The 24,411-nt window shown below is 41.8% G+C and overlaps 1 protein-coding gene across 1 annotated transcript; it reads left to right on the top strand.

Moving 5' to 3' along the window:
• Positions 1–19: 19 nt before the first annotated feature.
• Positions 20–20,838, top strand: LOC106572417 (mitogen-activated protein kinase kinase kinase 7). Its single transcript, XM_014146607.2, has 15 exons — positions 20–281; positions 448–544; positions 1,753–1,863; positions 2,106–2,171; positions 2,382–2,427; positions 2,930–3,068; positions 11,514–11,638; positions 11,804–11,932; positions 12,149–12,279; positions 12,489–12,576; positions 12,748–12,881; positions 12,956–13,112; positions 13,290–13,351; positions 13,604–13,719; positions 18,672–20,838. Exons 2-15 carry the CDS (start codon positions 479–481, stop codon positions 18,838–18,840), a joined length of 1,539 nt encoding a protein of 512 aa, XP_014002082.1. The 5' UTR covers positions 20–281; positions 448–478; the 3' UTR covers positions 18,841–20,838.
• Positions 20,839–24,411: the final 3,573 nt, after the last annotated feature.

Raw genomic sequence — 24,411 nt, 5'->3', positions numbered from 1 at the left:
AATATGAACCGTGTACTGTTCTTGAATGCACCCCAAGGCTGCGAACATTTCATTGCGCAAACCATGGAACAAACGGCATTTGTTTTGACTCTGACATGTTCAAACTCGTTCTAATTTGCTGTTCATGCCATTTGATTTTTCCACGTTGGATGTAACAAAACTTCATACATAATGATGATAAACAGCTTGTCCAAGTTTATCGCTTTTGATACAATGTAACTCTTCGTCCTGAGTGTTCGAAACAGCGGCTCGCCGGAGTGGACAGCTTCATACTTCCTGATGTATGTTTCAACAGCGAATGGAAATTATTATGGAGGGGTTGTGCAACCCAGTTTGTGGCATGAAATATCTAGGGCTTCAACATGACAGTAAATCCTGTGTCTAAATGACTGACTGGTCAGTTTAACGGCAGACAGTATGCTAATACAGTCTGTTGTTGTATTCTAGCTTGCTCTGCGGAATCCTTACAGCCTTCAAGATGCTTGAGACACCTCCTGGCTATCCCTTCGAAGAGATAGAATATGAGGACATAGAAGTTGAAGAGGTAAGTGTCGTATGATAGCCTTTTGTGAGGGGAAATTACAGTAACCTTGTTGAATAGAAGTTTAGTGTTGTGATCATCCATGTCACTTCTGTGCCAGTTTCAACTATGGAGCCAAGATAGGCTACCTCTTTCAAAACACCAGCATTATCTAATGATTTTTATAAACTGGGTGGTTCAAGCCCTGAATGCTGATTGGCTGTCAGCCATGGTATTTCAGACCTTATACCATGGGTATGACAAAACATGTATTTTTACTGCTCTAATTACGTTGGTAACCAGTTTATAATAGCAATACGGCACCTCGTGGGTTTGTGATATATGGCCAATACACCACGGCTAAGGGCTGTGTCCAGGCACTCCGCGTTGCTTCGAGTTTAAGAACAGCCCTTAGCCGTGGTATATTAGCCATATACCATAATTCCTCTGGCCTTATTGCTTAAGTAGATTATACAGAAAATTATGAGACCGACCACCACTCAGCAACATGTCAGATTATAACCTAGGAGGGGACCTGTTGTCCAGGACTCACAGAAGGGACAGAAATGAAAACACAATTATTTATATATACACTATTTATATATTCCACCGCGCCTCCATCTTGGCACTACCCCACCATTGTAAAAAATATTTTGGAAGTTATAGAAATGCATTTATTAATGTCTTCATTTGTTTTTTCCATATTTATTCTATAACAGACACCTTAATGCATAGTTTCAAATTATATTATCTAAGCTAAACATTAAACAAAATATAAAAACATTTTCTTTAAAGTATAAAAAAATACAGTACCAGTCAAGTTTGGACAGCTACTCATTCCAGGGTTTTTCTTTATTTTTATAATTTTATACATTTTATACATCTTCAGTATTATTCTACAATGTAGGAAATAGTAAAAAATAAAATAAGAAAAACCCTTGAATGAGTAGGTGTGTCCAAACTTTTGACTGGTACTGTATATTTTTTACCTTAAACATTTAATTGATTAATTAATTAAACATTAACATTTAATACTGTAGAATTCCATTAATTCCTATGGATGACTGCTTCTTCTGGCAGCATCAAAGCCTATCATTGGCCAATACATAGCATCAGCAATCCAGGGTTTATATACATGATTGTGAAAACACAACATTTTCCTTGAAAGCATGTTACTAGACTAGAGCTGTTGTGTTTTATATGTGTGACATTTGTTTTTTGTGTTTCTCCAGGTTGTTGGCAGAGGGACATTTGGAGTTGTCTTCAAGGCCAAATGGAAAGGCAAAGATGTGGCCATCAAGACCATAGAGAGTGAATCTGAAAGGAAAGCTTTTGTAGTAGAGGTACAGGAACATCCTCTCCTTACCTGCTGTAAAGCATAGTTTTTCGTCTAACCCTGTTTTTTGGGTCTAGTCTATTGTTGAAATAAGTTTTGTTATCCCAATATAAAAATTCCCACTAACATTTATGGACTCTTTTGATATTAGGTAGCAGCAGTCAAATGATATCCAATTACAATGTAAATGAAGCAATACATGAATGTTAAGATGGTGAGTTCACTTATCCATGTCTCTTTTTCACCCAGCTCCGCCAGCTTTCTAGAGTAAATCACCCAAATATTGTCAAGCTCTATGGCTCATGTGATAATCCAGTAAGTACATTCAGGAGAGTTGTCGTCTTAGTATGATTTGCCTGGTGTTCAATTATATACTTTAGGCCCATGTGTAATTATTCATTTATTAGTTATTTATTATTCATTACTAGGCCTACAGATTTTCCTCTATATTGACACCACATTTGCAATCTCATACACTAAGTGTTTTTCCCTTTTTATCAAAATGATTGTAACATTCTCACACAGGTGTGTCTTGTTATGGAATATGCTGAGGGTGGCTCCTTATACAATGGTAAGAAATCAATTCAGTTTCATTTCAACAGTATTTTCTTTCATGTAATTTCTTACCTATTTCAATAAGTGTATTGTTCATACGTCTATTTGCCAACCATAGCTTGAATCCCTCATCTTAGTCGAAATGCAATTAACAGTGTATCAATCTCCCACTATATTTCTGTGTAGTTCCGTGTGGTGTCTTGTGCAAGTGATTCTTACTGTATGTTGTTGTTCAATCATGATCTTTGAGGGTCTGTGCCAGTTACCATGTTAATATTGTCTGTTCTGTGCGCCCCACCCGACTTTCTGTCTCTCTCTCTCTCTCTCTCTCTCTCTGTCTGTCTGTCTGTCTGTCTGTCTGTCTGTCTGTCTGTCTGTCTGTCTGTCTGTCTGTCTGTCTGTCTGTCTGTCTGTCTGTCTGTCTGTCTGTCTGTCTGTCTGTCTGTCTGTCTGTCTGTCTGTCTGTCTGTCTGTCTGTCTGTCTCCCTCCCTCTGTCTGTTGTCTGTCCCATTCCCAGTGCTGCATGGAGCTGAGCCTCTGCCCCAGTACAGTGCATCCCACGCTATGAGCTGGTGTCTGCAGTGTGCTCAGGGTGTATCCTATCTCCACGCCATGAAACCCAAGGCCCTCATTCACAGAGACCTCAAACCACCCAAGTATGGCCCTTTTGTTTGTGCTGTTGCTTAACTGCCTGTTTCAGGGTTGCAAAATTCCGGGAACTTTCCCAAATTTCCTCAGTTTTCCAGAAATCCTGGTGGGAAGATTCCTGGAATTACGAGGGAATAAGCAGAAAATTCAGGAGTCCTCCAAGCAGGATTTCTGGAAAACCAGGGAATTGTGGCAAAGTTACCATAATTTTGCAATCTGTTTACAGTACTTATAAAATGTGTGTGTGTGTGTATATATATATATATAACCTCAGTACCAGTCAAAAGCTTGGACACACCTACTCATTCAAGGGTTTTTCTATATTTTTATTAATTTCTACATTGTAGAATAATAGTGAAGACATCAAAATTATGAAATGACACATGGAATCTTGTAGTAACTAAAAAAGTGTTAAACAAATCAAAATATATTTTCTATTTGAGATTCTTCAAAGTAGCCACCCTTTGCCTTGATGACAGCTTTGCACACTTGGCATTCTCTAAACCAGCTTCATGAGGTAGTCACCTGGAATGCATTTCAATTAACAGGTGTGCCTGTTAAAAGTTAATTTGTGGAATTTATTTCCTTGATGTGTTTGAGACAATCAGTTGTGTTGTGACAAGGTAGGTTTGGTATACAAAAAATAGCCCTATTTGGTGAAATACTAAGTCCATTATGTCAAGAACAGCTCAAATAAACAAAGTCCATCATTACTTTAAGACATGAAGGTCAGTGAATTCAGAAAATTAAGAACTTTTAAAGTTTCTTCAAGTGCAGTTCCAAAAACCAACCATCAAACGCTATCATGAAACTGTCTCTCATGAAGACCGCCACAGGAAAAGAAGACCCAGAGCTACCTCTGCTGCAGAGGATAAGTTCATTAGAGTTAACTGAACCTCAGATTGCAGCCCAAATAAATGCTTCACAGAGTTCCAGTAACAGACACATCTCAACATCAACTGTTCAGAGGAGACTGTGTGAATCAGTCCTTCATGGTCAAATTGCTGCAAAGAAACCACAACTAAAGGACACTCATGACTTTCCTGTGCGGATCCGAAGGATCAGGTTACAGTGGGGCAGGTCTACAGAGCCCTCTTCTCTCCCACAGAGGGGGAGAGGGATGGAGTTGGGCAGTTTTATGACGGTCGTAAATAAACTCAGCAAAAAAAGAAATGTCATCTCGCTGTCAACTGCGTTTATTTTCAGCAAACGTGTAAATATTTGTATGACCATAACAAGATTCAACAACTGAGACATGAACTGAACAAGTTCCACAGACATGTGACTAACAAAAATGGAATAATGTGTCCCTGAACAAAGGGGGAGTTAAAATAAAAAGTAACAGTCAGTATCTGGTGTGGCCACCAGTAATGCAGTGCATCTCCTCCTCATGGACTGCACCAGATTTGCCAGTTCTTGCTGTGAGATGTTACCCCACTCTTCCACCAAGGCACCTGCAAGTTCCCGGACATTTCTGGGGGATTGGCCCTAGCTCTCACGCTCCAATCCAGCAGGTCCCAGACATGCTCAATGGGATTGAGATCCGGGCTCTTCGCTGGCCATGGCAGAACACTGACATTCCTGTCTTGCAGGAAATCACGCACAGAACAAGCAGTATGGCTGGTGGCATTGACATGCTGGAGGGTCTTGTCAGGATGAGCCTGCAGGAAGGGTACCACATGAGGGAGGAGGATGTCTTCCCTGTAACGCATGCGTTGAGATTGCCTGCAATGACAACAAGCTCAGTCCGATGATGTTGTGACACACCGCCCCAGACCGTGACGGACCCTCCACCTCCAAATCGATCCCGTGCCAGAGTACAGGCCTCGGTGTAACGCTCATTCCTTCGACGATAAACACGAATCTGATCATCACCCCTGTTGAGACAAAAGCTTGACTCGTCAGTGAAGAGCACTTTTTGCCAGTCCTGTCTGGTCCAGCGACGGTAGTTTTGTGCCCATAGGTGACGTCTGGTGAGGACCTGCCTTACGACAGGCCTACAAGCCCTCTGTCCAGCCTCTCTCAGCCTATTGCGGACAGTCTGAGCACTGATGGAGGGATTGTGCATTCCTGGTGTAACTCGGGCAGTTGTTGTTGCCATCCTGTACCTGTCCCGCAGTTGTGATGTTCGGATGTACCGATACTGTGCAGGTGTTGTTACACGTGGTCGTCCACTGCGAGGACGATCAGCTGTCCGTCCTGTCTCCCTGTAGCGCTGTTTTAGGCATCTCACAGTACGGACATTGCAATTTATTGCCCTGGCCACATCTGCAGTCGCTCATGCCTCCTTGCAGCATGCTTAAGACACGTTCACGCAGATGAGCAGGGACCCTGGGCATCTTTCTTTTGGTGTTTTTCAGAGTCAGTAGAAAGGCCTCTTTAGTGTCCTAACTTTTCATAACGGTGACCTTAATTGCCTACCGTCTGTAAGCTGTTAGTGTCTTAATGATCTTTCCACAGGTGCATGTTCATTAATTGTTTATGGTTCATTGAACAAGCATGGGAAACAGTGTTTAAACCCTTTACAGTGAAGTTATTTGTATTTTTACGAATTATCTTTGAAAGACAGGGTCCTGAAAAAGGGACATTTATTTTTTTGCTGAGGTTACCTTGCAGAATCTCTGCCTTTGGGCTCTGCAGGATTGAGGGGAAAGAACCCTTTTGTTACAAGGAGATTTCTCCCGCCAAACTACAACATCCGAATGTGGATAATGACACAATATTCCTAACAAAAATTATGTGGGAAACAGTTGGTGGGGCTCGAAACAATAATCATGTCAAATAAGTTGTTGTTTGTGATATCTTTAAGGATGGTATAACCAAATAACGGTAACTCTATAAATGTATATGTCCCAGTTATCAGATTTACATCTAAATGTTGTAGAACATATATGATTAAATATGAAACTATTTGTGAGAAGATGAAATGTGATTTTAGCCTTCTAAATGAGAGTTGTTGTTCATGTAAGGTTTTACCCAGTTAGTAACCACGCCCACGTGAGCACAGACCTTGTAGCACCGTTATGGAACCGCCCTCCACGGTAAAGGCATAAAAGAACCGCTAACAACATTTACATTCGACCGGAGAACGTGAGTACCATCCACATGTTGAAATGGTTGGAATCTCAACAGACCAGTATACGGACGGTAAGCCGGACGTGTAAAATGGTTAGACTACATTAGACCAGCGTGACCGACAGCGTAAGCTGAAAGGTACGAAATGGTTAGAAACTCGGAAACTTTCAATGGAGAACAAGAACATCTCTACCAGACCAGACAGCGTGAAGAGGTGACTACACTGCTGAAAAATGGTTTAAAACTAAAGACCAGCCAAAGTACAGCGCAAGCTGGATATGGCAAAATGGTTTGAAACTACAATACCAGAAAATGGTAAGACCCTCTGAAACTCAAAGAAGACTACACAGGAGCATTCAGTCTGCAGCTGTTTATGCAATGTTAGCCTAGGAAACTGGACTGAAGACGAGAGACAAAGAACAAATTTCTCTCACCACTATAGGTATCTCTAGGGCAGTCGTTGCCAAACTTTTTATGCGTACCCCCTCTAGCACCAGGGTCAGCGCACTCTCAAATGTTGTTTTTTGCCATCATCGTAAGCCTGTCACACACACGCACTATACGACACTATACACACACTATATGATTTATTAAACATAGGAATGAGTGTGAGTTTTTGTCTCAACCCGGCTCGTGGGAAGTGACAAAGAGCTCTTATAGGACCAGGGCACAAATAATAATATAATAATAATCAATAATTCTGCTCTTTATTTAGCCATCTTGCATATAAAACCTTATTTGTTCATCAAAAATTGTGAATAACTCACCACAGGTTAATGAGAAGGTTGTGCTTGAAAGGATGCACATAACTCTACAATGTTGGGTTGTATTGGAGAGAGTCTCAGTCTTAAATCATTTTCCACACACAGTTTGTGCCTGTATTTAGTTTTCATGCTAGTGAGGGCCGAGAATCCACTCTCACATAGGTACGTGGTTGTAAATGGCATCAGTGTCTTAACAGCGCAATTTGCCAAGGTAAGAAACTCTGAGCGCAGCCCTATCCAGATATCTGGCAGTGGATTCTGATTTAAATTCAATTTTCACAGAACCGCTTGTTGAAATTTCAATAAGGCTCTCTTGTTCAGATATCGGTAAGTGGACTGGAGGCAGGGCATGAAAGGGATAACGAATCCAGTTGTTTGTGTCATCCTTTTCGGGAAAGTACTTGCGTAATTGCGCACCCAGCTGACTCAGGTGCTTCACAATATCACATTTGACATTGTCCGTAAGCTTGAGTTCATTTGCAAGCAAAAAAGCATACAATGATGGAAAGACCTGTGTGTTGTCCTTGTTAATGCAGACAGAAAAGAGCTCCAACTTCTTAATCATAGCCTCAATTTTGTCCCGCACATTGAATATAGTTGTGGAGAGTCCCTGTAATCCTAAACTCAGCAAAAAAAGAATTGATAACCAGCACATTTCACATTTCTGCCCCTTGATAACCAGCACATTTCTGTATGTTGTAAAAGCATTTCATGGTTGCTGCCCATATCATTGCATAAATGCAGAAAATACATGAGAGTTCAGGGGCCTTGCTTTAACAAAGTTAACCATTTTCACTGTAGTGTCCAAAACGTCTTTCAAGCTGTCAGGCATTCCCTTGGCAGCAAGAGCCTCTCGGTGGATGCTGCAGTGTACCCAAGTGGCGTCGGGAGCAACTGCTTGCATGCGCGTTACCACTACACTATGTCTCCCTGTCATGGCTTTTGTACCATCAGTACAGATACCAACACATCTTGACCACCAAAGTCCATTTGATATCACAAAGATGCCCAGTACTTTAAAAATATCCTCTCATGTTGTTCTGGTTTTCAGTGGTTTGCAGAAGAGGGTGTCTTCCTTAATTGACCCCCCATAAACATAACGGACATTTACCAGGAGCTGTGCCAGGTCCGCCACTTCTGTTGACTCATCCAGCTGTAATGCGTATAATTCACTGGCTTGAATGCGAAGCAGTAATTGTTTCAAAACATCTCCTGCAATGTCACTGATGCGTTGTGAAACAGTGTTGTTTGATGAAGATATTGTCTGTATAGTTTTTTTGGCCTTTTCCCCCAGCATTGACCCAGCCATATCCGTGGAAGCAGGAAGAATTAAGTCCTCTACAATAGTATGGGGCTTGCCTGTCCTAGCCACTCGGTTAATGGGGTGGCAGGTAGCCTAGTGGTTAGAGCATTGGGCCAGTAACCTAAATGTTGCTAGATCGAATCCCCGAGCTGACAAGGTAAAAATCTGTTGTTCTGCCCCAGAACAAGGCAGTTATCCCACTGTTAACTGACTTGCCTAGTTAAATTTCAAAAATCTATACAAAAATGGTATCTGTTGCTTTGCGACTACTCGAAAGTCGTCTTTATTCTCACTCAAACTCCCGTGGCTTATTTTTTAAAATTGTCATGTTTCGTTTCTAAATGTCTGTGCAAGAGTGAAGATTTCCCACGAGAGAGTAACGGTTAATGTGATTGGATGTTAATTATTTGAATAGGCTACCTATATTTGACATTGTGTTGTTATTTCGCTGAACACTATATAGTTTAATTTGATTTTTGCCAGTGAAACGAGGCTACTCAGGAGAGAGAAAAAACTCACCCAAATGTATAGCCCCATTGGAAAATATAAATATACTGTTTGAAAATGTGAAGGAAAAAAAAGAAATAATAATACAAAAACAAATGTGAATCACATTTTAATTTGGCCAACGCCCGACGGCATTGCACGTACCCCAGTTTGGGAATACCTGCTCTAGGGTATCTATTCTAAACAAACAGAGTGTTGAATAAGGCCCGCTGAACACCCCGTGGTACACATCTGAAAGATGCGTTCCATCAGACACTCAGAGACCAACCTACTACAACTACAAAGGACATGGTGACCTCTGGTGGACAACCAGAGACTTACACAACCAGAGACTATCTGATGAATTACTCTCCACAGACTGATCGAGTGATTTCACCAGAGTGAGACGACAAAGACATACAAGCGTAAATATGTACTTTGTATTTCTAAATCCGAATGAGCGGTTGTTAGGGTGTTAAATATCCATGTTTACAATGACCATATTATTCAACTGTATGTACGATAGTTGAATTCCTTTGTCTCTCCTCCTCCCGCTCTTTCATTCCCCGTCCCCTTTCATTGGGGTGGCAGGTAGCCTAGTGGTTAGAGCGTTGGGCCAGTAGCCGAAAGGTTGTTGGATCAAATCCCCGAGCTAACAAGGTAAAAATCTGTCGTTCTGCTCCTGAACAAGGTAGTTAACCCACTGTTCCCCTGTTGGCTGTCATTTTAAATAAGAATTTGTTTTTAACTGACTTGCCTAGTTTAAAAAAGGTTAAATAAAAAATGATAAATTGTGTAACCAGCCATCATATCGGGTTAGTCCATCGGGACATTTCATTGCATCATGTTAGTAACCAATGTATAATCTATCCTGTGTGTGTGTTTATGTAATCCTGTGTTATTTATTTAGTTAGTAAATAAATAATTAAGCCAATTTGTGTATCGCTGACTGATTCATCCTGGAGACTAGCGTTGGTGCAGATTTGAAGTCAACGACGTTCAGAATGAGACTGGTAATAATGATAATTAAATTACATCTGTAGAGTTAATTTTGGAAACGGTAATTCATTAAACAAACTTTTTCCGTGGTTACCCAAGATTGCTAATGAGTTAATTGTTGCATGATTAGTTTAATCACCATAATAATTAAACATAGTTAAATAATTTGATAAAATAATCGTCATCGCATTGATGGTACCAACATCATGACAACACCAATAAGAAGAAGAGACATGCTTTGGCCAAGAAATATTTGACTGGTGGAAATCTGTCCTTTGGTCTAAATGTGAGATTTTTGGTTCCAACCGCCATGTCTTTGTGAGACACAGAGTAGGTGAACGGATGATCTTTGCATGTGTGGTTCCCACTGTGAAGCATGGTGGAGGAGCTGTGACGGTGTGGGGGTGCTTTGCTGGTGATACTGTCAGTGATATATTTAGAATTCAAGGCACACTTAACCAGCATGGCTACCACAGCATTCTGCAGCGATACGCCATCCCATCTGGTTTGCACTTAGTGGGGCTGTCATTTGTTTTTCAACAGGACAATGACCCAACACACTTCCAGGCTGTGTAAGGGCTATTTGACCAAGAAGGGGAGTGATGAGGGTTGCATCAGCTGACCTGGCCTCCACAATCACCCAACCTCAACCCAATTGAGATGGTTTGGGATGAGTTGGACCGCAGAGTGAAGGAACAGCAGCCAACAAGTGCTCACCATATGTGGGAACTCCTTCAAGACTGTTGGAAAAGCATTCCAGGTGAAGCTGGTTGAGAGAATGCCAAGAGTGTGCATAGCTGTTATCAAGGCAAAGGGTGGCTACTTTGAAGAATCTAAAATATAAAATATATTTTGATTTGTTTAACACATTTTTTGGTTACTACATGTTGATGTCTTCACTATTATTCTACAATGTAGAAAATAGTAAAAATAAAGAAAAACCCTTGAATAAGTACCTGTGTCCAAACTTTTGAATGGTACTGTATATTTAATCCTGAAGAGTCTATTAACACATCTAAGTAACATTTAAAAAAATCCCATCAGAATCCTTCAGTTTAAGCTAGAGATATCAGTTTTTTTGCATAGGCTGCGTCTCAATCCACTGCATCCGCCAATGTCAGCCTTCTGCATCTGGGGTGGAAAGTGGCCGAGCTACAGCTGTGTTTTTCAGATCATGAGACATCCCGAAAATCGGTAGTCTCACTAAAATGTCAGTAGCGTCCGAAATGTCTATAGCGTCAAACTATTATGACCACTCTATGGAAAGGGGAGACTCTCATTGCTCTATGACCCCCACAAGTGTCACTGGACTCATCTGAAGTCAGTAACGCTGATGTGCCAACTTCTGTCTGTAGCGTCTGAACCATTTGCGCTACAAACTAATATGACCCCACTATGGAAAGGAGAGACTCACGTTTGCTCTATGACCCCCGCAAGTGTCATGGTACTCGTCTGAAGGTAACCCATACAAACAAATGGAGGTAGTTTTGTGCCAACAAAAATAAGGGGTTAAATATGTGTCGAAAAAAAACTAAAATATTTTCTGAGCTTTCTTATATATCCTAGATATAGGACAGACACTTCAAAACCTTACTGCTTATGATTTATTTGTTTGACAGTCTTTTTTTATTTCTGTGTTATTCAGTGTGTTTCTATGGGCTGTAGTAGTAGTGGTAGTGGTAGTAGTAAAGGCAAAATTCAAAATCAAATAGCTAAATGATCCATGTTAAGACCACCTTCGTAAAACAATTCCCCCCAACAGCTTAGACTTCTAGAGGTTAATGAGGTTGTACTCTCTGAACCTAAACCATAGCAATGTGTTTCAGTCTGCTACTTGTACAGGGTGGCACAGTGTTGAAGATCTGCGACTTTGGGACAGCCTGTGACATCCAGACACACATGACCAACAGCAAAGGAAGTGCAGCCTGGATGGCACCAGAAGTGTTTGAAGGCAAGTAACCTTTAGCAAGGGGTTTTCCTCCTTTCATTCAAAAGCAGAAGACCAAAATGGACCAAGCACTAAGTCTCTCTGTTTCGCCAATAGAACAATCTATGATCTCACTCTAACCTGTATTCCTTCACTCACCTGTATCTCTCTGTGACTCTTGTTGTCCAGGCAGTAACTACAGTGAGAAGTGTGATGTGTTCAGCTGGGGCATCATCCTGTGGGAGGGGATCACTCGTAGAAAGCCCTTTGACGAGATTGGAGGATCGGCCTTCTGCATCATGTGGGCCGTGCACAGAGGTAAGAGGTTACCGAGCCATAGACACTTAGTGTAGTTACATACACACAGAGGAATAAAACCGAAACCGCAAAATGTCTGTGTAGTGAAGTGGAATATAAGTTTGAAAGAAAATCTTACCTAGTTGTTAGATGAAGGAAAGAAGATGAGTAGAGGAAGACACTTTAGGCTATTGATATTCCCCCAGTGACATGCCATTCTCTTGTATGGGTTATCAGGGACCCGGCCCCCCATGATAAAGGACCTCCCGGAACCCATTGAGAATCTGATGACACACTGCTGGGACAAAGACCCTGCCCAGAGGCCCTCCATGGAGGAGGTCAGGAACACCATGGCAAGCCTCATGAAGGTACAGTACTGGAAAACCCCACAGACCCAGGGTCAGAACTTCACATTCACAGCACTAATAATAACCCATAGATGTTAGTAAAAACCTGCAATTTAACAACTTATTTCTTAGTTATTATCAAATGGTGTCTGTTCCACAGTTTATGGGAGTTTGATTTTAGATCTGCGATTCCTGTTAGCATTGTGTACTCTTCCTCCATGTGTATGCAGTACTTCCCAGGGTCTGATGAGCCTCTCCAGTACCCTCACCAGTGTCCAGGCAACAGTAGGAGTGGCTCATCCTCAGCCACAAGCACAGGCCAGTCCCATAGATTTAAAAACAGTTGTTGACAAGTATCACTTTACATTGTACTAACATTGTGCTATGTAGTAATTGCTTTCAAAATGCATATTCATGAAATTCAGAAGATTCTGTTATTGCAGAAGTTTCTGTAAAAACAGATTGAAAACGCCATCGTCTCTTCTGTAGGTTCCTATGCAGACAACACTATCAACAGCTACCGAACTGAAAGCAACATGGAACACAGAACAAACTGTCAAGGGAGAGATGACACCCTGAAAAGCATTGAAGCTAGATTTCCACTTCAGTTCAAACCATCAAAGGTGATGCAGATATAGTTGGAGTATTAAGTTATCTCATCCATACCAATGTTCATGCTGTTCATGTTCCTTCTCAGGGGGGAACATTACGCTCCAGCCTGCCCTCGTCCAGAAGGGCTAGTGTGGAGAGCCTGCCTGATCGTGAGCATACCCAGAGTCCTGCCCCCACTGAGATCAAAGGGCAATGTGCTGGCCAATCGGGGCCAGAGCTGAGGGTGCCTATCAGTCCCACAGGTATGGGCCCTATTTAGTTTTGGTTGTCGTAATAGAGCCAGCTTACAAAAGATGTTATATGAACGGAATCTACTGTATGTCTGACACAATATGTCACTGCAGTGTTCACCAGGGGGCAGTACCGTACAACATACAGTTAACATGTCATACTTACCAGTACGTTTTCTATGTCTTCAGATATGAATGGTTTGGACAGCTCCATCCCCATGGCTTATCTGACACTGGATCACCAGCTGCAGGTACTGCAGGAATGGGGAGTTCTTTCTCCATTCATCTTCAATGCTGACTGATACTAAATCCTATTGATGCTGATAACCAACCAGTCACATTTGACACACTATCTAAAAGCTTACTTACTTCCTTTTTGGGGATTTTATGTGTCCTCTACTTGAAATAGGAAATATGTTAAAGAAGTTAAGAAATGTACAATAAGAACAATGTGATAAATTGTAAGTGCATGACGGTGATGTGTGTTTCTGGGTTGTGTTTAGCCCCTGGCCCCATTCTCTAACTCCAAAGAGTCCATGGCTGTGTTTGAGCAGCACTGCAGAATGGCCCAGGAGTACCTTAAAGTGCAGACTGAAATCGCCCTTCTCACCCAAAGAAAGTATGTCACATATTACCATATATACAGTGCCTTCAGAAAGTATTCATACCGCTTGACTTATTCATTTTGTTGTCGAACAGCCTGAATTCAAAATCGATTAAATAGCTTTTTTTTCTCACCCTCTACACACAATACCCCATAATCACAAAGTAAAAAACATGTTTTTTTCATTTTAGCAAATTTAAAAGAAAGTAAAATACAGAAATATATATTTTTTACATACAGTACCAGTCAAAGGTTTGGACACACCTACTCATTCCAGGGTTTTTCTTTATTTGACTACCTCATGAAGCTGGTTGAGAGAATGCCAAGAGTGTGCAAAGCTCATCAAGGAAAAGTGTGGCTACTATGAAAAATCTCAAATATATTTTGATTTGTTAACACTTTTTGGCTTACTAAATGATTCCATATGTGTTATTTCATAGTTTTGATGTCTTCACTATTATTCTACAATGTAGAAAATAGTAAAAATAAAGAAAAACCCTAGAATAAGTAGGTTTGTCCAAACTTTAGACTGGTACTGTAAATATTCACATCCCTGAGTTAATACTTTTTTTTGTAGAAGCACCTTTGTAGGAAATTTACAGCTTTGAGTCATCTTGGGTATGTCTGTATCAGCTTTGTACATCTGAATTTGGGGACTTTCTCCTATTCTTCCTTGCAGATGTTCTCAAGATCTTTTCAATTATATAGGGAGTGGCAGTGAACAGCAATCTTCAAGCCATTCCACAGATTTTCTATGGGATTCAAGTCTGGGCTTTGGCTAGGCAACTCAAGGACTTTCATATCTTTTGCGGAAGCCATTACAGTGTTGCTTTGGCTGTATGCTTAGGGTCATTGTCCTGTTGGAACGTAAATCGTCGCCCCAGTATAAAGTTGCTTGCACTTTGAAGCAGGTCCTTATCCAAGTATATGCCTGTATTTGGCTCCATTCATTGTTCCCTCTATCCTTACCCGTCTTCCATTTCCTGCCACTGAAAAGCATCCCCATAGCATGATGTTGCCACCGCCATGCTTCCCAGTAGGGAGACTGGTCAAGAGCTGTGGCTGTTTTTCTCCAGACATAGTGCTTTGCATTCAGGCCAAATTGTACAATTCGTGTCTCATCAGACCACATCATCTTTTGCCTGATAATCTCAGAGTCTTTCAAGGGCCTTTTTGCAAACTCCAGGTGTGCTGTCATGTGCCTTTTTCTCAGGAGTGGCTTCCGTCTGGCCACTCTCCCATAAACCCCAGATTGGTGCTGTAGAGACTTTTCTTCTGGCAGGTTCTCCCATCTTAGCCAGTGGTCATTGGGTTCTTGCTCACCTCCCTGACTGAACTCCTTCTGCTAGCTCTAGGCAGAGTCTGGGTAGTTCCATATTTTTTCAAAGAACACCATTGTGTTCTTGGAAACTCTAGAAATCGTTTGCACCTGACCTCAATTTGGAGTGTCATAGAAAAGGGGTGGTAAATACTTATGTATATGAGTTATTTCTGTATTTCATTTTCAATACATTTGCAAACATTTCTAAAAACATGTTTTCACTTTGTCATTATGGGGTATTGTGTATAGATGGGTGAGAAAAAAATCTGTTGAATCCATTTTTGATTGCCCCCCATCTATCTTCAGAGCTCGTGCTGCTAGGTGACCTAAACTGGGACATGCTTAACACCCCAGCCATCCTACAATCTAAGCTTGATGCCCTCAATCTCACACAAATTATCAATGAACCTACCAGGTACAACCCCAAGTCTGTAAACACGGGCACCCTCATAGATATCATCCTAACCAACTTGCCCGCCAAATACACCTCTGCTGTTTTCAACTAAGATCTCTGCGATCACTGCGTCATTGTCTGCATCCGTAATGGGTCTGCGGTCAAACGACCACCCCTCATCACTGTCAAACGCGCCCTAAAACACTTCAGCGAGCAGGCCTTTCTAATCGACCTGGCCGGGGTATCCTGGAATGATATTGACTTCATCCTGTCAGTAGAGGATGTCTGGTTATTCTTTAAAAGTGCCTTCCTCACCATCTTAAATAAGCATGCTCCATTAAAAAAAAATGTAGAACCAGGAACAGATATAGCTCTTGGTTCACTCCAAACCTGACTGCCCTTGACCAGCACAAAACCATCCTGTGGCGAACTGCATTATGCAACTTTTCAGGGAAGTTAGGAACCAATAGGGAAGCTAAGGCTAGCTTTTTCAAACAGAATTTTGCAACCTGTAGCACAAACTCAAAGAAGTTCTGGGACACGGTAAAGTCCATGGAGAATAAGAGCACCTCCTCCCAGCTGCCCACTGCACTGAGCCTAGGAAACACTGTCACTACCCAGCACCCCCCACAGCAACTCGCCCAAGCCTCCACCATTTCTCCTTCAGCCAAATCCAGATAGCTGATGTTCTGAAAGAGCTGCAAAATCTGGACCCCTACAAATCAACCGGGCTAGACAATCTGGACCCTCTCTTTCTAAAATTATCTGCCGAAATTGTTGCAACCCCTATTACTAGCCTGTTCAACCTCTTTCATATCATCTGAGATTCCCAAAGATTGGAAAGCTGCCGCGATCATCCCCCTCTTCCAAGGGGGAGACACTATAGACCCAAACTGCTACAGACCTATATCTATCCTACCCTACCTTTCTAAGGTCTTCGAAAGCCAAGTTAACAAACAGATTACCGACAATTTCGATATCCCACCGTACTTTCTCCGCTATGCAATCTGGTTTCAGAGCTGGTCATGGGTGCACCTCAGCCACGCTCAAGGTCCTAAATGGTATCATAACCGCCATCGATAAGAGACATTACTGTGCAGCCGTATTCATTGACCTGGCCAAGGCTTTCGACTCTGTCAATCACCACATTCTTATCAGCAAACTAAACAGCCTTGGTTTCTCAAATGACTGCCTTGCCTGGTTCACCAACTACTTCTCTGATAGAGTTCATTGTGTCAAATCGGAGGGCCTGTTGTCTGGACCTCTGACAGTCTCTATGGGGGTGCCACAGGGTTCAATTCTCGGCCCGACTCTCTTCTCTGTATACATCAATGATGTCGCTCTTGCTGCTGGTGATTCTCTGATCCACCTCTACGCAGATGACACCATTCTGTATTCTTCTGGCCCTTCTTTGGATACTGTGTTAACTAACCTCCAGACGAGCTTCAATGCCATACAACTCTCCTTCCGTTGCCTTCAACTGCTCTTAAATGCAAGTAAAACTAAATGCATGCTCTTCAACCGATCGCTGCCTGTACCTGCCTGCCCGTCCAGCATCACTACTCTGGACAGTTCAGACTTAGAATATGTGGACAACTACAAATACCTAGGTGTCTGGTTAGAGTGTAAACTAAATCTAGAGTGTAAATTAAATCTAGAATCGGCTTCCTATTTCACAACAAAGCATCGTTCACTCATGCTGCCAAACATACCCTCGTAAAACTGACCATCCTACCTATCCTCGACTTCGGCGATGTCATTTACAAAATAGCCTCCAACACTCTACTCAACAAATTGGATGCAGTCTATCACAGTGCCATCCGTTTTGTCACCAAAGCCCCATATACTACCCACCATTGCTGGTCCTTGCTTCATACTCGTCGCCAAACCCACTGGCTCCAGGTCATCTACAAGTATCTGCTAGGTAAAGCCCCGCCTTATCTCAGCTCACTGGTCACCATAGCAGCACCCACCCGTAGCACTCGCTCCAGCAGATATATCTCACTAGTCACCCCCAAAGCCAATTCCTACTTTGGCCACCTTTCCTTACAGTTCTCTGCTGCCAATGACTGGAACGAACTGCAAAAATCACTGAAGCTGGAGACTCATATCTCCCGCACTAGCTTTAAGCACCAGCTGTCAGAGCAGCTCACAGATCAATGCACCTGTACATAGCCCATCTGTAATATAGCCGATCCAACTACCTCATCCCCATACTGTATTTATTTATTTATCTTGCTCCTTTTCCCCCCAGTATCTCTACTTTATGAAAATGTATATTTGTGTAATTCTCAAAACTTTTGGCCACAACTGTACAGTACATCTTATAGTATCTAGTATCTCTACTTGCACATTCATCTTCTGCACATCTATCACTCCAGTGTTTAATTGGTATATTGTAATTACTTCGCCACCATGGCCTATTTATTGCCTTACCTCCCTTATCTTACCTCATTTGCACACACTGTATATAGACCTTTTCTACTTTTGTTTGTTCCATGTGTAACTCTGTGTTGTTGTATGTGTTGAACTGCTTTGCTTTATCTTGGCCAGGTCGCAGTTGTAAATGAGAACTTGTTCTCAACTAGCCTACCTGGTTAAATAAAGGTGAAATAAATAAATACAAATTTTGAATTCAGGCTGTAACACAACAAAATGTGGAATATGTCAAGGAGTATAAATACTTTCTGAAGGCACGGTATATATTCACAGTCACTTAAGTCACATTATTTATGTATATTAATTATAGGTATTTAGTTCTTAGTAGTTGTAGCAGTAGTTTTTATTAGTTTTAGGCCTATTAGTAGTTAACAACTTTTTATAGTGTAAATGTAAGTTTCTGTTTTTTATTATTATTATTTAATTGTTATTATTATTAAACAGTAATTGCATATTATTCTTGGAACAGTTTTTTTGGGGGGGGTACTCTTGAAAAAGAGATGGTGCATCTCGAGATTTCATCCTGCACAATTTCAAATAAATAAATATTTATCCAGCATTCCCTATGCTTTGAGAGAAGATGTTCATCCAATTTGCAGACACTGTACCTCAGATGGCACTGTTCTCTTGTGTGACTAATGACTTACTGGTTTACTTGTTGTATCTGTTGTGATACCAGTTACTCTTAATAACATGAGTAAATTCATTAGAATTAGTATTTTACTGTGTAGTCATTTATTGTACAGTTACAGTGAATATAGGCTACCTAAACGCTAAACATGTTCTCTCTCCCTTTGTGGTGGTGATGTGTAGGAAGGAGCTGATCTCTGAGCTGCACCAGGATGAGAGGCAGCAGCAGAACACGTCCCGTCTGATTCAGGAACACACCAAACTGTTGGACGAGAACAAGAGTCTCTCCACCTACTTCCACATTTGTAAGAACAAGCTGGAGCGGATCCAGAGTCAGCAACAGACGAGTTAGAATGCCTCCTGGTGTGTGCCTGTTGCCCTAGAACTGTCCTCAGATCAGCAGCAGCCGAAGACACTGTCTGTCAAGTGGCCATTTTGTGATGTCTCTTCTGTTGACCCTCAGCGGTTTTGGGATCGGCTGCAGCCAAATATGCCTACCATATTTGTAATGAATGCTTTATATTACTCATCAACTGTTTTCGGATGAGCAGCTAAAGAGACTGGCCGTTTGTTAACACTTCCCTGTTGCTCTTAAACTGTTCTTGGATCATTGGCCAAAGAGGAAAGCCATACTATTATGAATGTTTTGTAGATCCTCAACTGATCCACAGTCAGCAGCAGACTGCACACAGCAGGTCTCCCCTCAGGTCCTTGCTCCCCAATGCGCTGTACAGTTAAGATACTCTGCCGCGTTCAGTACAACAATAATATTGTGCAAGATGTCTCATTAACAGCTCAGTTCATTTGCACGCATGTCTCGCAAAGACGTTATTCTATTCTGCTAGACGAACAGTGGACTCGTTGAACAAGGGAAGCCTGGAGGCCCTGTAACATCTTCTACTGTAGCTGTTGACATCCAAAATAAAATGCGGTTTCCTCTAGAGATTGATCTTTGGTCAGTTTTGTATTCCCCTCCCCAATGTTTAAAGTTAGGATTTGAGGAGGACAAGCTGATCCTAGATCTGTGCCTAAGTTTAATTTCTGCTCTTAGTGTGACATCCAGGAAGTATCAGAGTGTTGTTGGTGTTGTTAAGTTGGATGACTTGCAGTAACACCTCAGACGACTTGAGGTGTTTCCTGTCTTGTGGCAGATGTCTGTCCCCTCCCCAGGGCTGTTGTAGAGGTGCTAGTATTGAAAGAAGTGGCTCAGCTTGTTGTTCTTCTCTGGCTCTGACCTCTCTGTGACACTAGCTTTGTATGGAGATGACTAAGATGTACACAAAAGGCTGTCATTTCATATATATTTGCGTCTTTTTACATTTCTATGGCATTCTTATATCTTTTCCCCTTTTCATATGCACTGGCTCATTGAGAAGTAATTATTACTATTTTAAATGAATCTTAATTTTTATGATTTTTATATAGCCTATACTTTTCCATGTTCGGTGAATCAGTAAAGTTTTACATTTGTTTTGAGATCTTTCTCAATCTTTCTGCCTTGGAGGTTTTAGATATTTTTTTTCTCATTCTCTAAATTTAGAATGCCACAACCACTAAATATTAGTTTTTATATTTTGTTAATTTAGTCAATTATTTCACTTTTGTATTCATGTGCTGGTTGTGGACTAAGAGTTTGGTCTTGTTCTAGCACTTCCACCAATGTGTTATACACTTTTGTTCGCTTTATTTGCCCTCTGTGTGCGCATGTTCACAAGTTGCCTTAGGCTATATCTCACGTTCTGTACTGTATTTTTAAAAATAGCATTTTGACTTGCAAAACCAGATGTCGTCAATGCACTTTTGAACGTACAGTGAGCTCAAAAAGTATTGGGACATTGACACATTTGTTGTTGTTTTGGCTCTATACTCCAGCGCTTTGGATTTTAAATGATACAATGACTATGAGATTAAAGTGCAGACTGTCAGCTTTCATTTGAGGGTATTTATTTATTTTCATATCAGGAGAACCGTTTAGAAATTACATCAATTTTTGTACATAGTGCATAGTTATTTTGTGCCCAATAGAACTGTAAATGGGGGGGACTATGTACAAAAAGTGCTGTAATTTCTAAACGGTTCACCGTATATGGATGAAATTACCCTCAAATTAAAGATGTCACTGTCCCAATACATTTGGAGCTCACGGTATATCTAAGGATTTCAAAAGTACTCAAATAAAAGGTAATGCACACAAGAAAAGGCTATTTTTTACATTATTTGTATAAAGGACATCGCTAATATAAAGTTACCCTAGCATATCTTTTTTATTTAATTTGCACTTTGTGTGTCACTCAGTGTATCTGAAATGCCTGTATACCTAAGTGCATAAAACAGTTCCTAATATCTACGATTTCAATGGTTTTGGTATATTCTGTATATTCTGTAGAATAATATCTGCACAAATGTCCTTTATTTCAATTGACTTGTCCCTTTTTTTAAACCACTTGGTGACACCCGTGAGCACTGTTTTAATCTCCTTTATTTCAGTTTTGTGCTCTGTCATGCGCTTGATGCATAACAAAACATTTTGGTAGCCCCTGTTCACATGTGTGCTTATCAAAACTACTGAGTAAAGTTATGAACTCCTTTAAAGCTACACGGAACACAAATATAAACGCAACAATTTCAAAGATTTGACTGAGTTACAGTTCATATAAGGAACTAGTCAATTGAAATAAATTCATTAGGCCCTAATCTATGGATTTCACATGATTGGGAATACAGATATGCATCTGTTGGTCACAGATACCTTAAAAAAAAAGTAGGGGTGTGGATCAGAAAACCAGTCAGTATCTGGTGTGACCACCATTTCCCTCATGCAGTGCGACACATCTCCTTCGCATAGAGTTGATCAGGCTGTTGATTGTGGCCTGTGGACTGTTGTCCCACTCCTCTTCAATGGCTGTGCGAAGTTGCTGGATATTGTCAGGAACTGGAACAAGCTGTCGTACACGTCGATCCAGAGCATCCCAAACATCCTCAATGGGTGACATGTCTGGTCAGTATAGAAGAACTGGGACATTTTCAGCTTGCAGGAATTGTGTACAGATCCTTGCGACATGGGCCGTGCATTATCATGCTGAAACATGAGGTGATACCTGTGGATGAATGGCACGACAATGGGCCTCAGGATCTCGTCACGGTATCTGTGCATTGAAATTCCCATCAATAAAATGCAATTCTGTTTGTTGTCCGTAGCTTATGCCTGCCCATACCATAACCCCACCGCCACCATGAGGCACTCTGTTCACAACGTTGACATCAACAAACCACTTGCACACACGACGCCGAACACGCTGTCTGCCAACTGCCCGGTACAGTTGAAACCGGGATTCATCCGTGAAGAGCACACTTCTCCATCATGCCAGTGGCCATCGAAGGTGAGCATTTGCCCACTGAAGTCGGTTACGACGTCAAACTGCAGTCAGGACAAGACCCTGGTGAGGACGACGGGCATGCAGATGAGCTTCCCTGGTTTCTGCGTATGGAACATTTCTGTGATCTTTTATCTCAGCTCATGAAACATGGGACCAACACTTTACATATTGCGTTGATATTTTTGTTCAGTGTAAATTAAGTATATGAGGAAGGTATGGAACAAAATCTGAAAGCATTTTTATGTTTCTGAAGAATGTTTTTGTGTCTCCCAGTTGAAACAGCACAGTGACAATAGAGGGGGTTTGCTTTGTCTGCAGTGCAGTGAGGATGACGGCTATATCATTTTTTATATATTTTTATTTATTTAATTGAACCTTTACTTAACCAGGTAGGCTAGTTGAGAACAAGTGCTCACTTGCAACTGCGACCTGGCCAAGATAAAGCATAGCAATTCGACACATACAACAACACAGAGTTACACATGGAATAAACAAAACATACAGTCAATAATACAGTAGAACAAAATAAAACAAAAAGTATATATACAGTGAGTGCAAATGAGGTAAGTTAAGGCAATAAATAGGCCAGGGTGGCGAAGTAATTACAATATAGCAATTAAACACTGGAATGGTAGATGTGCAGAAGATGAATGTGCAAGTAGAGATACTGGGGTGCAAAGGAGCAAGATAAATAAATAAATACAGTATGGGGATGAGGTAGGTAGATAAATGGGTTGTTTACAGATGGGCTATGTACAGGTGCAGTGATCTGTGAGCTGCTCTGACAGCTGGTGCTTAAAGCTAGTGAGGGAGATATGAGTCTCTAGCTTCAGAGATTTTTGCAGTTGGTTGCAGTCATTGGCAGCAGAGAACCGGAAGGAAAGACGACCAAAGGAGGAATTGGCTTTGGGGGTGACCAGTGAGATATACCTGCTGGAGCGTGTGCTACGGGTGGGTGCTGCTATGGGGACCAGTGAGCTGAGATAAGGCGGGGCTTTACCTAGCAGAGACTTGTAGATAACCTGTAGCCAGTGGGTTTGGCGACAAGTATGAAGCGAGGGCCAACCAACGACAGCGTACAGGTTGCAATGGTGGGTAGTGTATGGGGCTTTGGTGACAAAACGGATGGCACTGAGATAGACTGCATCCAGTTTGTTGAGTAGAGTGTTGGAGGCTATTTTATAGATGACATCACCAAAGTCGAGGATCGGTAGGATGGTCAGTTTTACGAGGGTATGTTTGGCAGCATGAGTGAAGGATGCTTTGTTGCAATATAGGAAGCCGATTCTAGATTTAATTTTGGATTGGAGATGCTTAATGTGAGTCTGGAAGGAGAGTTTACAGTCTAACCAGACACCCAGGTATTTGTAGTTGTCCACGTATTCTAAGTCAGAGCCGTCCAGAGTAGTGATGCTGGACGGGCGAGCAGGTGCGGGCAGTGATCGATTGAATAGCATGCATTTCGTTTTACTTGCGTTTAAGAGCAGTTGGAAGCAACGGAAGGAGAGTTGTATGGCATTGAAGCTCGTCTGGAGGTTAGTTAACACAGTGTCTAACGAGGGGCCAGAAGTATACAGAATGGTGTCGTCTGCGTAGAGGTGGATCAGAGAATCACCAGCAGCAAGAGCAACACCATTGATGTATACAGAGAAGAGAGTCGGCCCGAGAATTGAACCCTGTGGCACCCACATAGAGACTGCCAGAGGTCCGGACAACAGGCCCTCCGATTCGACACAATGAACTCTATCAGAGAAGTAGTTGGTGAACCAGGCGAGGCAATCATTTGAGAAACCAAGGCTGTCGAGTCTGTCAATCACCACATTCTTTTTGGCAGAGTCAAAAGCCTTGGCCAGGTCGATGAATACGGCTGCACAGTAATGTCTCTTATCTATGGCGGTTATGATGTCGTTAAGGACCTTGAGCGTGGCTGAGGTGCACCCATGACCAGCTCTGAAACCAGATTGCATAGCGGAGAAGGTACGGTGGGATTCGAAATGGTCGGTAATCTGTTTGTTAACTTGGCTTTCGAAGACCTTAGAAAGACAGCGTAGATAGATAGTCTGTAGCAGTTTGGGTCTAGAGTGTCACCCCCTTTGAAGAGGGGGATTACCGCGGCAGCTTTCCAATCTTTGGGAATCTCAGATGATACAGGCTAGTAATAGGGGTTGCAACAATTTCGGCAGATAATTTTAGAAAGAGAGGGTCCAGATTGTCTAGCCCGGCTGATTTGTATGGGTCCAGATTTTGCAGCTCTTTCAGAATATCAGCTATCTGGATTTGGGTGAAGGAGAAATGGTGGGGGCATTGACGGGTTGCTGTGGAGGGTGCCGGGCAGTTGACCGGGGTAGGGGTAGCCAGGTGGAAAGCATGGCCAGCCGTAGAGAAATGCTTATTGAAATTCTCAATTATAGTGGATTTATCGGTGGTAACGGTGTTTCCTAGCCTCAGAGCAGTGGGCAGCTGGGAGGAGGTGCTCTTATTCTCCATGGACTTTACAGTGTCCCAGAACTTTTTTGAGTTAGTACTTCAGGATGCAAATTTCTGTT

This window comes from Salmo salar, chromosome ssa01 (genome assembly GCF_905237065.1).
Source record: "Salmo salar chromosome ssa01, Ssal_v3.1, whole genome shotgun sequence".
In the NCBI taxonomy this organism is placed as follows: domain Eukaryota; kingdom Metazoa; phylum Chordata; class Actinopteri; order Salmoniformes; family Salmonidae; genus Salmo; species Salmo salar.
The sequence above is the reverse complement of the archived record's forward strand: the minus strand, read 5'-3'. Positions and strand labels throughout refer to the sequence as shown.